The sequence below is a fragment of the Neolamprologus multifasciatus genome, chromosome 2, assembly GCF_963576455.1.
Source record: "Neolamprologus multifasciatus chromosome 2, fNeoMul1.2, whole genome shotgun sequence".
Taxonomy (NCBI): Eukaryota; Metazoa; Chordata; class Actinopteri; order Cichliformes; family Cichlidae; genus Neolamprologus; species Neolamprologus multifasciatus.
The window spans coordinates 34,031,215-34,044,131 of record NC_140440.1 but is presented as its reverse complement, the minus strand read 5'-3'; the positions used below and the strand labels follow the sequence as shown (position 1 = coordinate 34,044,131).

The 12,917-nt window shown below is 40.5% G+C and overlaps 3 protein-coding genes across 3 annotated transcripts; 2 read left to right on the top strand and 1 right to left on the bottom strand.

Annotated features, from left to right (window-relative positions):
* The first annotated feature begins 510 nt into the window (after positions 1-510).
* On the top strand, positions 511-6,107 carry pttg1 (PTTG1 regulator of sister chromatid separation, securin). The gene is made up of 6 exons (XM_085131270.1): positions 511-642; positions 2,246-2,333; positions 2,439-2,569; positions 2,643-2,739; positions 3,827-3,985; positions 5,975-6,107. The coding sequence occupies exons 2-6, from the start codon at positions 2,246-2,248 to the stop codon at positions 6,055-6,057; spliced, it is 558 nt and encodes a 185-aa protein (XP_084987396.1). The 5' UTR covers positions 511-642; the 3' UTR covers positions 6,058-6,107.
* A 3-nt stretch (positions 6,108-6,110) lies between these two features.
* On the top strand, positions 6,111-10,855 carry sowahd (sosondowah ankyrin repeat domain family d). Its single transcript, XM_085131222.1, has 2 exons — positions 6,111-6,414; positions 6,550-10,855. Exon 2 carries the CDS (start codon positions 6,650-6,652, stop codon positions 7,616-7,618), a length of 969 nt encoding a protein of 322 aa, XP_084987348.1. The 5' UTR covers positions 6,111-6,414; positions 6,550-6,649; the 3' UTR covers positions 7,619-10,855.
* Positions 8,349-12,595, bottom strand: rpl39 (ribosomal protein L39). The gene is made up of 3 exons (XM_085131328.1): positions 12,490-12,595; positions 12,074-12,177; positions 8,349-8,561 (listed from the first exon to the last, which is right to left on the bottom strand). The coding sequence occupies exons 1-3, from the start codon at positions 12,490-12,492 to the stop codon at positions 8,513-8,515; spliced, it is 156 nt and encodes a 51-aa protein (XP_084987454.1). The 5' UTR covers positions 12,493-12,595; the 3' UTR covers positions 8,349-8,512.
* Between the last annotated feature and the right edge of the window lie 322 nt (positions 12,596-12,917).

Here is a 12,917-nt window from a genome sequence, read left to right as displayed (position 1 = left end):
TATAAGCTACAGGCATACTCCAAATTATTTATTTATAATTTTGCTTCGTAAAAATAATAAAGATATAAATAAAACTATTTGCTGTACCCCCCTCAGGATGTCGCCATGGTTCCGTCTGGTGGTAGAGACGGCGATCCGCAGTCAGTAAACGACACATTCGTGTCAGTTAAGAACAAACGGTAAAGCCAACGCGGCAACGATCAGTCAAGGAAACTTTTTAAAGTGTTTATATAACTTCAAAAAATTAAGCACTGTCCCAAACACACTTAGGAGATGTATGTAAGCACAGGAAGTAATGTTTATGGGTTTTACGTGAGAACTAACACGAATTCCAAATAAAGATCAGGGCTGTATTTCCTAAATACGTAATTGATTTAGGGTTATTGTTGTTTTACCATTAATTAATACATGATTATAAATATGTGCCGTGCATGATATAAATATGATAGCAATATAAAAGCATTTCTGTTGGCAGATATTTTTTTAGCGTAACGCCCATTTCAAGTCATGTGTGCTACATCGACCAATGGGAGGTCGACAGTGAATTTAAAAACGATTCGCGGTAGCAGCTGTACAAGTTTTCGTACCAAAACAAGTTTGTGATCTGGGAGCAGCTAGCGGCGACTACCACAGAGGACTGAGGTAATGTTAGTGTTAACGGTCTGTTAAAGCAAATGTTGACTTTATTAGCAGCGACGGTAAGTTTATTAAATGGCGAAGACGCTTTGTCAATGACGTGAGCTAGCGTGCTAGCTAGTTAGCTCACTAAAGCAACATTTTGATTCTGTGTCTCCCTTTTGTTTTAAGTCTACCTCAAAACCAGCCTTTTCTGTTCAACAGAAGTTTTATTCGTTATGGTGGAAGTGTTTTGCTTAATTTTACTAAACTCACTACTGTGTTGCTGTTTGGCATCCAATAACATCAGTTTGTACTCGTATGTATTTGCATAAACTGGAGACAGGGATTCACTCATTTCCTTAATGAGTTTACCCGTGATTGAACACTACATCTAGTGTTAATCGATGCTATATTATTTCTACTTTATCAAAAAAATTCTCTTTTTTTCTATAAAAAAGAAAAGCCGCTAGGAGGCAGCACTGTTTATTTTGATTGAAAAACAAACTCAAATAATTTTTCCAATCATATGGTTAAAAGGGTCCGCCAGAGCTATGCAGTTACTTGAAATTTAATGTAAATAACAAATAGTCCCAAAGTGTTTTGTTTTCTCTTTATGCTGCTCCCTTTTAAAGACCACCACAACAATCTCAGTATCCCTGTCATGGTCCCCTGTCAAACCAACCCTCTGCATGTATCCAAACCATCTCAGCCTTATAACTTTGACTCGATTGTTCCATCTGAGCTGTCCCTCTGATATACTCATTTGGTCCTCTCCATCCAGATCACTTCCAGTCGGAGGAAAATAACCCTGACACCTCCTTTGCTAACATCTCCAAACTGTACATCACAGCAGGCCTCACTGTTTTCATTACACTGAGCTAAAATAAATTGACTAGTTTTACCAATTTGTTTTGGTCTTTTCTTTCAGTGCTTTACTTTCCAAATTCATTCTATTTTGCAGACTTTTATTTATTTTGGTTTGAATTATAATTGCATTCAAAACCATCTGCTGCAACTTGTTGGAAGTTCAGAGGGAGATGAATGAATCTGATGTATGTTTCAGAACCTCAGGGTCACCTCAACTCTTAACTATAAGCTTTAGAAAAAGGATTTACACTTAACTTTTAACAGTAGAGCTGTTGTCAGTTTCCGGACCCCAAAGTAGAAGCTGGTTCAGTACGAGCAGGCTGAAGGCACTGCCTCCCATTCTACTTCTGGAAGCTCTAGGGACTGAAATTAAGCCTGCACTCTGAGAGCGAAGTGCTTTGTTTTAATATGGTGCAAGAGGTCTTTAAGGTATGATAAGTAGAAGCATGTTTGCGGCAACAATGCTGTAGCCTGTAATGCTGCCAAACTTGCCATTAGTTCCAGCACTGTATTCATAAAAGGGTACTGAACTTAAAGCAGTTGGCTATCAGGAGTTGATGCTCACCCAACTCTTTACTCGGGGGGAGTCCCATTCACAGACATACAAATGCTGATTGTATTCAGTTTAGTATTATGACAAAAGCAAGAAAAGGGCTCGCCTGTTAAGAGGCACTCTTTGCTGTAATGTATTAAACGCTGCTATAGAAATTCTCTCCCTATATAAAGCGTTATAAAGTAGCCAGTGTCTTCTTTTTTGCAGATGGACAATATAATCTTTGCAGAGCGGGAAAATGCAGGTCTCCATGCACCTACACAGAAAATGAGGCAGCGGCTTCAGTCTGCTCCAGGTATCAAAATTATGTCTTTGGTCAACTTTCTTTTTTTCTTCTCTTGAAACGCTGATAACGTTTGCATAGGTGCCACGTTAACTTTTTTTTTGTCCCTGCATTCAGAGAAACTAGTCAAATCTCCTACGAAAACATTCAGCACCCCTTTGCCATCTGGACGTAAGGCTTTTGGCTGCCTTAACGTAAAAGTCTCGACCCCTGCCATCAGCAAACAGGAGAAGAAACTCCTAAAACAGGTTGGACTATATAATTATTCAAGTATACACTAAATGCTTGGCTGTATTCTAATTTTATTTTTCTCTGCCACAGCCACCAGTTTGCCTCGAGGAAACCAAAGTCAAAAATGCACCTCAAGCCAATGTGGAGTATCCAGAAACTGAGAAGTTGTTCTCTTATGACCCACTAGGTAACTGATGCTATAAGTTGTAATTGTTAAGTTCTGCTTGGTGGTTATTTTAAAAGAGCAAAAACAGTAAGGCAGAGTTTGGAAAGTTGTTGCATATTTGACCCGTCAATTTAAAACTCCTTTTAAAATGCTGCTGCTGCTGCACTGTAGCACAAGTTTATGCTTTCATTTGAAGCTAATTTGATTTGGTCAAGTAATCGGAAGGTTTGCATCAAACTTGTGAAATCAAAATATGATTCAGGTGTACTTGAATAAGGCCATGATGTGGCTTTTAAAAATGTTTTTAAATTTTTTTTAAATTATTTAAAATTATTTTTAATTAAGGTTTACACTTTTTTTTCTTCTTTTTTTCAAGACCAAAGAAAGAAGCAGTTGACTGAGGCAATTCTAGTAGTGGAAACACAACATTGTATTCATGAATTGATAACACGTATACAAATGTGGGTGAGACATATACAGGTCTCTAGAGTGCAACCAATTTGGTCGCACATGCATCCTAATTTCTCAATGGTGCAACTTTTAAAAAAAAAAAGGGGAAAAAAAAAAAGTTGAGTAGCCTAGGCCCAGTAGAAGTGGGTGTAGCTGTGGGCAATGAGGAAAAAATGAAAAGAACGATTGATAACTTTCAGTTATGGCCTGATCTGTCAAATTCATAGCCAATGATCTGACACGGAGCCATCAACCTCTCAGGTTATGTCTAACACTAGTCCAGAGATGGCATCAGATAATTAGCGATCAACTGAGCCAGAGCACACTGATAGTAAAATGGGGAAATGTATACATTTCAAAGCTGGCAACATGATTTTTGAGTTAAGTTTAAATTTCAGCTCAGTGCAGCACTTTAAGCACTTTCTCAGTAACTTATCTTTCTTGTAGAACTGTTCCAAATAAAGAACTTTGTGTTGACAAGATTGTTAGTTAATAATTTACAAATCAAACAATCTTGTCAACACAAAGTTCTTATTTGGAAACCACTTGTCCCGTTTTGTGATATAAGTATTAGCTTGCAACCTTAACAAAAAGTAAAATTTTTCAATTTTATGAATCTCCTCAACATCCTTTCCTTGTTTTCTATTTGCATTTCCAGAGTACTTGAGGTATGACGTACCTGAAGACTTGATTCCTCTAAGTAAACTTGCCTTACCTGGACTCGCCTGTTTCTCACGAGTACCTGATATGTGTGAGGATGACTTTGAAGAGCTGGCACCACTCCCAAACCCACCAGCTGTCACTTTGAGACATTCAGGTATCAACTTTTGGTCAGGGGCAAAGAACCCTATTTCAAGCACCTGGTTTAATTCAAAGAACCACTGCAGTGGTTAAAAATAAACATGCATTACTATGGAAACTCAAGTTTATGGTGATTTTAAAAATCAGAATATTGCTGCACTGTAACAAAGCAGCTTTGTAAGGTTTAGTTCACCTAAATGAGTCATTCTCTTCTACATAGACTCCTAGCTTCCTTTATTTATTTTAGATAAGATTTTGCAGGGAAAGATAAAACTAAAGTGGGGGTAGGAGATTAAGCGCACAGTACAGGTGTGAGAGAAGCCTGGCACAATAGCGCATTAAACCCTGAATGTGTTAAGCACTTCTGGTCAGTAATCCCTGATTTGGTCTACTGCAGGAAATCTGTCATAACTTGCGACATAACGGGAAACGCCTTCCAACCATACACCGTAGCCTTCAACAGAATTTGGTTGTTGCAGGTTAGGTCAGCCTGAGGTGTATTTGCATTTCTCGGGAGGTTTACATCAGGTTACGTAAAAGGCTATGATGTAGGCTTAAAAGGGGTTTGTGGTCAAATCGTAAGTAACAACGTGGATTTCCTGCACTAGTCTAAATCGGACAAGACTGAAATGACTGCTTTATTACAGCCAGGAAGGAAAGGTGAGAATAATAAATGCCAGTTAAGATAAACAGTATCACGGCTGTCTTTAAGGCATAGCAGAATTTAACAGACTGCAACTGTTTTTTATTAAATTAATGTTTAGATGTGCACAAGATGGCTTTTTAGTCTCTGTGGCAGCTCTGGTGTTGAACAGTCTGAAAAGATGAATAGAAGTAAGAAGTGAATTTGATTAAAATTAGGTGTCATTTTCTTAGATCACTGTTTATAGAACAATTAAATGGTTTTTAGCCAAAGGGAAACTGGTAACTGAGGAATCAATTTTAATCCTAAGAACCTGTGACAAATGCAGATTCTTATCAGATGTCTAGGGTGTCTTCCAGGGATGGTGACGACTTTCCAGAGAATTTGCTACAGACCTAGCCTGCTCTACAGCACAAGTTACCATGGTGACATAACACAAAACTTGGGATTAACCCTGAAGTTTCCTGTATAAGCTCAAATCATGCCTTAGGGAACAGGGCTGGGCTCTGTGTGGTACAAGGGGCCCAACGAGGATAGAAACGTGGCTGTACAGTTCATTTTCACTTCACATAATGCTGGATATGCATTGGTTGTTTCTACACTTGAATACATTTTGCCTCTCTTACCTGTGCAAAATTGACTTGAACCAAGTACCAGCCTCAGGCATAAACACTACTGTCAGCAGTATTGCCCAACATAAAATTAGGGCAATGATATTAGTGCATTCCTAAGCTATGATTCAGGAGCCTTTGGGAAATATGACTCATACATTTTCTTCAGTGTCACCCCTGGTCTCTCTTGTCCGTCACTCTAAAACAACAAGGTTTTCCCAGAGGTTTCTTCCTGGAAAGCCGTTTAATTCCTATCAGCCCCAAATCGTCTCATCATGTTGGTTCTGTCTTGCAGTATGGCGTACCCTGTGATGGCTGCTAACTGCAAGAGTAAAAACAAATTTAAATTCTGTTCCATCGTAGCAGATTAAATCTTCCCAACTCTGACAAATGCACCTAGTGTCAAGAAACCTCCCCTCAAAAATGGTTAAAACTACACACGAGCACAAAAGTGACAACTGCCACTATAAACCGACTCTGGAATGAGACATTATAAACATGGCGTTTTTATGTGGCCCTCAATTTGACACTCGACCTTCTCAGTTTCTCAACCTCTGCTCTAATGGATTAGATGTACACTTTAGGACTTTGGGATTTATAAATGGTATGCAGCCCTCAAATAAAACCACTGTTATCAAGCAACTGTAATTGTATCCTTTGCATCTGAAGTGCAAGTTTGAATCTCCTGGTATAATTAGCTACAGGTATCATTAACCTTCTGTATGATTAACTTCCCTGTATCTCTCTTCAGATTGCAGCGAGGAGCTGGATGCCTTTCTTCAGACTCTCGAGGAGCTAACAGTGGAGCTTCCTCCAGAACCTGATACTGATTAAAGTTGTGTTTTGTCTGCTTTTAATTGAAATAAAGTTGTTTTTCAATCGTGCATGCTGTGTTTTATGTGCTGGAGCTCCACTTTATAATTGGTGACTGGCCATGAAAGTATCAGGAAAGTGTGCGCTATATTACTTCCTGCTTTTAAAGTCCATCAGTGGTCATGTGAGGGTTTCCCGCTATTGGGAGATGAGTGGACTTTGTCTCGGTTCCTCTTGCAAGACGAAGAATAATCTGCGTCACGTGTAGCTTTTTGGGGGATGAACAGTTAAAATTACTCGTGACGTGTTACGTGATTTTTAGATCACCTATTGGGTGGCACACCTGAAGAGTCGGTGTGCGGTCTGAGTGCAGAACAGGTGAGTGGCAGCCGTTTTAGACGGAAACTTAAGCGTAGGTTTGGCTTCTTAACATGGCAAAATGAGGAACTTCTCTGTTCGCCAATAATCGCGTTAGCTGAAATGTTTTAAAGAGCTTTTTCCTCCCTTACACAGGGGACCGCGTCCAGTCAAGCGGAGGAAATGGTTTCATGTTTGACATATCTTCGGGTGTTGTCTAAATAAAAAGGAAGTCGCCTTGAACTAGAATTCAGACATGTTTGGGCGCAGCTCGGATGAAGCTGTGTCTGAACCAGCTGTCAGCAATACCGACGCCCACGGCGGCAGGGGGTCTAGAAAGGGCACCGTTGTGGAGCGAGTGTCCAGATACGGCATGCAGGTCATGCCCATGCCAGTGCCCGGAGGTTTCCAGCGTAGGACGAGGCTGCAGAGGCAGCAAGAAGTCTGTGACAGCGCCGCTCCGGAGAGGGAGTCGATCACACCCGCTATGCGTAAAAAGTACCTGAAGGAGCTGCTTCTGGGGAACTCGTCCAACAGCGGGTTTAGCAGCGTGCTGTCCTCGCAGAGCTACACCCGCTCCGGCGAGGAGGACACGGATTGGGCTTTGTATCCGATGGAGCACGCGTGGATGCTCTCAGCGGTGGAGGGCAGCTATGAAATCATCATGGATTTTATCTCAGAGGACCCCCAGCTATTAACCAGGAGGGATTTCATCAGCGGCTACTCGGTCCTGCATTGGCTGGCCAAGAGGGGACAGGACGAGACTCTGATCAAACTTTGGCGCTACGCACAAAGCGAGGGCATCCCCGTGAACGTGAACCTGAAGGGCAGCGGTGGGCTCACGCCTCTGCACCTCGCCAGCATGCACAGTCAGTACATGGTCATCAAGCTGCTGGTCGGAGCTTTCAATGCCAACGTGGACGCAATGGACTACAACGGAAAGAGGCCCTGGCAGTATCTGCGGGAAAACGCCCCGCCGGAGATGAAGGAGCTGCTGGGGGCCTGGGATGAAGAGCACAGCTGGGGATGCACGCAAAACGTCAACAAGAACGGCAACAACAACTGCGCTGGCGCAGTGAACTTGACCGCATGTGAAGAGGACGATGTTGTGGAGGCAGAGGAAGTGAAGCACTTTGACCGGACTAAGAGGCGCAGCGGCTGGAGCCTTGGGTCTCTAAAAAAGCTGCTGCCCTCCTTTCCTCCTTTACTTGGAAGCAAAACATGAGTGGGGGATGACACATACTTTCCAATATGTGCATCATCACTCCACTATTTTTATGTTCGTTTCAGAAGGGGTCGTGAAGACAATGAAAGGCTAGTTTTTAGGCAATGTTGACTATTCAAGCGGTAAAGATCAAGCTGAATGTTAAGGCAGCGAGAATGTGCAGTTTTTCCAATGATGCTTTCCAGAATCAAAATACTCATTTATATTGATGGATGTGCTTCACTCATCCAAGACGAGCAGTGTTTACATGATGACTGATTTCTAAACAAATTTCAGTAAAATAGCCAAACTTGAAAGTGAAAGTTCCACACAAAGTGTTACTTTGTCTTTCATAAGCTGCTTTTAATGGACCTTTTCTGCTTCCTGCCCAGACTCATTTGCACTACTTGTGTCAACTCCAATATTAGTAATTGGCTGTGTAGGAGCTTTCCCTGCAGTGTATGAGCTCTGAAATCATTTTTCTAGTTAATCCTGCTGCTTATTGAGGCTTCCTTTAATACCTCTGGTATTTATTCCAAAGACTACAAAGTCAGGAGTCAAATTCTCTAAACAGCATGTGAAGTTTTCCATGAAACTGATTCAGAAGTGTTAGCTGTGTGGTCAAACACAAACCTCTTTCAGTCCCAGTGCTTCTTTTTGCAGAGCTGTGTCAGCATGGCAGCTCCTACATATTTGATTTTCCTGAGAAAAGGAAACACTTTGCGGCAGAGAAAAAGACGCCACTCAAACATTTCACGTTTGATCAATGATCTTTTATTGTCAAACACGAGTATAACCAGAGTATCTGTACAAAATGATTCCTGCTCCAGATAACATGGCTTGTCCCCTGCAGTCAGTCCAGCAGCTGGAGTTCCTGGCAGATGTTGTGATGCTGGGATCCACAGAGCCTCATGTTTACAGGCCAAGCTTGGTCCTCCTCCAGTGTCTCCTCTTGGAGTTGTACCTAAAATGAAAGAACAAAAAATAAACCCGTCAGGAGGAAAACACGGAGATTCTGATGTTGGCAAACGATTAAACTGTCACGCTGTCAAACCCTGAGTGGAAAGAATTAAAACCTCTCTGTACAAAAACATAAAAGGCAAATATTATCTCTGTTGCTCATCGTTTTACTTGGTGTCAAACTGCAAATAAACTGAATTTTTTGGGGGAGCTTATTATAGCAGGAAAAACAAACACAGGTGTAGCTAATAAATGTGATTTTAGTGCAACCTGCCACCGTGGAACACTTAATGGATTACTGAATGCACCTAACCATGTGCTCTTCCTAATAAATGTATGCCTTTAAAGAGATTTATTTTGGTAAGTTCCTTTGAAATGGTCTGCGTCAGTTCATTTATGTGTGTGCAAATTGAGGGTATGCAAGTTCTCACAAAAGTCAAACTCACAGACAGTAAAAAACGTGGAAAAATGCTTCAGGTACTGAAAAGTCAAGCAAAGTACCTTAAACTTGCAATCCTTTAAATGACCACAAGGGGAGTACTTTTCTGGTCACAAGAAGACTAAAAGTCTTCTTCAAACTCGAGACAAACATCTGTGACCTCAGTAAAGCCTCGCAAGATTACGTTTTGGGCTCAACAACCAGTTTCAGATCATATTAAAAGTTTATTATTTGTGGTCTTTTTTTTTTTTTTAAGTCAAAGGAGGATCATCCAATGTTCATCGAGTAAGGATTAGTCCATCACAAATCATTGGGTCATGAGAACTTAGTCTTCCATGGTGTCAGATCTCTTGCATCACATGAGTTTTCAAAACACTAAGATGGTTTTGCAACAATTTAAGTGCTCAAAACCATGTAAATAGTAGCTTTAACAGTCTGAGAGCTTCCTTAATAATGCTCCACACCAAGGAAATATTCAAATGAATCGTTGGTTCACGGGTTCAGAGTATGCAAAGTTGTTTGATGTGCGTCTAGTTTCAGATTCTCCAACACAGCACGTACATTGTGTATTGTTCAGTGTGATAAATATTATAAATCAATACAAAGCCCTATAGTGATTTAGTGAATTTAAATTCCCCTTTGAAGAGATACTTAGAAATAATGTCACTTTTTACAGGCACTAAATCACTGCAGTATTCATGGCAATCATGGCATCCACAGAGTTTATACAAGATGACGGAGGCAAAGAACAGCAGATCGGTCATTAGTGTTCGGCTACAGAGTTTCCTCATCACCGGTACAGCAAGTGAGAGAACAAGCTCTGCAGCAGAAACATGCTCTCAGCAGGGTTAATGACAGCACTCCACTGTAACTAAGTGCTGCAATTGCAGACCTGCTTTACATGAGATGATGTTCCTCCCTGCATTTACACTCAGGTGCGTCAGCACTTCCTGATAACACCGCAGCTCAGCAATGAAACTGAATGTTGACAGCCCATTTAAACAGACACTCAGCTTCACTAAGATTTGAGCCATTTGTGAACCACCGAATCGCAACGCTGACGTCACAAAAACCTGAAATTATGGAGTTCTTTTCAAATTAATCTATCCTCCCTGCAGTACTCTTAACAACCCACACGGTGGAATTACTGATTTACACCTTTAAGGAAATTTCATAAGCACAAATATTTTCGACACCAAATTTACAAGTTAAATTCAAAACCACTGCAACAAGGGGAAAAGAGGCTTAAAGGCATCACCGATGATATACACGGGGCTAGAAATATTAGGAATACAGCAGGGCTGTGCGATATGACCAAAATCTCATATCCCGATATAAGACATCTATCGTCCCGATAACGATATAAATCACAAAAATGTAACATTTTCTGTAATTTCTGTGAATCTCGGGCAGCTCGACTTGCGTGAAGTGTTTCCAGCTGGGCGTCATGTACCTGGAGTCGAGTGTTTTAACCGATGCATGAAACTATACATTTTTAGACATAAGTTGTAACGGCCGCCGTTTCTTTGTGAGTATTTATTACACGGCGTGCTGCGGGGAAAAGCCTGTTCTAACGTTTGAGTCTAAGGTTTATTTTTTAGCACCTGGCGGCTCTTTTTTGCTTCTCATCTGTAAATAATCTGCATACTCTTTTACGTGATTCGGTTTATTTTGAAAAGTCTCAACAGGATCTTGAGCTTTATTGTGAAAGGTTTATGTGGAAAATAAACAAGCGGACACGCGATGGTGTTACCGTCGTTGTTGCTAACAACAACGCATAAAAACAGGCGCTTGTCCGTCTGTAGTGTGGTTATATTAAATATAAGAGAAAGAGAGAACTTTAAGAAATTAATAGTCACTACAGTGACATCAAAACCATGAAAAAATATTGCTGTAAACAGTTTATTTTGCGACACCACGAAACAAACGAGTAAAATGAAACGATAGATGTTTTTATATTGTCATCCGATATATATCGTTATATCAAACAGCCCTAGAATACAGTGTGATATCAAAGTTCACCAACAACATCAGCTACATCACTTACTGCTGCACCAGCTACAGCAGCCTCAACGGGGTCATTATAAGCTTCAAAGATACATTCATTTTACAATGGCTGCAATATGCATTAAAATGCTACAATAAAATTAATCTAGCATTGAACAGGACTTAAGTGAATTATCATTATTTATTTATTTATAGAATATTAAATATATTCATACACTTGTACTTTTTCCACAGCAAAACTAAATAATTTATTTAAAGTTTATTATTAACTAGAAACCTCTCCTTAAACGGCAATGAGGCCACACTTCATGCAAGAGTATTTAAATTTCTCCTCTCCCCTTTGCTGCCTTATGACTGGATTATAGAGAACTGATGAATTCACAAATGGAAAATAAAGGAAGCAGGGATGTGCAGGACACAACAATCAAATGATTATATTGACTGAAAAAGCTGTTGATGTGGACAGCAAGGAGTCCTAAAAAAGGTATAAAACCTAAAAAGTGATTGGCCCTTTTCCCATTAGTACCTACTCTGATCAGGGTGACTCGTTTTCCATTACAGCGCCACCTAATATGTGTGGGGTTGTTCGCTTTTTCAGATCGCTTGGACCCTGGCGAAGTACGTATTGAAAAAGTACCTGCTATCAGGTACTATGACCCAATGGAAAACCCTGAAAACCAGCTGACCGGAATAGGTTCTAATGGACCTGATGTTACTTAAACGTTCTTTCAATCTGGTCTGACCGATTCCTGATTGGGAACAAACAAGCATGTTTACGGGTGAGAAGGATGAGGCAGAGGATTCCAGTGGTGGGGGAGACATGATGAAAATAAATATACTAATCTTAAATGGTCATATGCAGCTTGAAAGAATGTTTGAAACTAGACACTTTGCAGCATTTTTTAAAAAAATCTTTCCCTTTTCTGTCTTGGTTCTCATCAGCCTGCAGCACTGAACAGAGGTGGATTACATGACTACAATAACGTGTACAAATGTGGGAACCCGTATACCGTCAGCTCAAGGCCTTACAAGATGCACAGGGCAGGTAAAATCAGTCACGGTAAGCTCACCTGATCTTGTTGCCGGTCTTCATTCTGATCCACTGAGGAATCGGCCTGTTCTGTTTCTGCTTCTTGGCGAGGAAGCGCTTGATTCTGAAAGTCTTGTGGGACGACTGGAAGACGTAAAAGACACCGTATTAGCACAATCATTAAAAACACCAAGTCTATACATCTTTAACCAAATGCTTCTGGTTTAAAACTATTTTTTTAAGCTTTCAGTGCTAAAATAAACAAGCTAGCCGCTAGCATGCGCAGAACCACCATACCGGCTAGCATCACTGAGCACTTTTAATATGCTCCATCTCATTTTTTTCGTATAACATACACATTGTTATCGTGACAATAATTTTAGTTTTAAATGCTTAAGGTTTCGGGGAACTTTAATAAGCCCTGCTAGCTCGGATGTTTGTAGATTTTCTATTTACCATTTTGTCCACAGTCCTTTCCCCACTATGGCGGTGGTCGAAAAGAACGAGAGAAGTGACGCCACGGCTTTTTGACCAATAAGCGTCCAGAAAACTGTTCCACGTCCTACAAACAGCGACACCAACATGTCATTAGAGGAAGTACATGTCATAGTTTTAACGGTTTGCCTTTCATTCAAGAGATAGTTAACACAGAGCCGGAGCCTTGAACTAAAAAAACAGGATAACTGACTTCAGGTTTTTTTTTTAGTTTTACGCAGTAGTCACTTCACACCAATTTGGTCACAATACCTGAAAGATTTCTAGGTTTTTCAGAGCATCTAAAGCATCTAAAGTCTTTGAGCACCATAGCTGAATTGATCAAGAAACACAAAATTACAGGAGTTAATTTATTTCTGATATACTTTCCAGTTTTAACTCTTATTTCC

Coding starts and splice junctions, on each gene's coding strand:
- rpl39 (XM_085131328.1), bottom strand. Junction 8,562..12,073: donor AAGACCGGCAACAAGATCAG/GTGAGCTTACCG, acceptor CTTTCATTTTAG/GTACAACTCCAAGAGGAGAC.
- sowahd (XM_085131222.1), top strand. CDS start 6,650: ATGTTTGGGCGCAGCTCGGATGAAGCTGTGTCTGAACCAGCTGTCAGC.
- pttg1 (XM_085131270.1), top strand. CDS start 2,246: ATGGACAATATAATCTTTGCAGAGCGGGAAAATGCAGGTCTCCATGCA. Junction 2,334..2,438: donor GCGGCTTCAGTCTGCTCCAG/GTATCAAAATTA, acceptor CCCTGCATTCAG/AGAAACTAGTCAAATCTCCT. Junction 2,740..3,826: donor GTTCTCTTATGACCCACTAG/GTAACTGATGCT, acceptor TTGCATTTCCAG/AGTACTTGAGGTATGACGTA.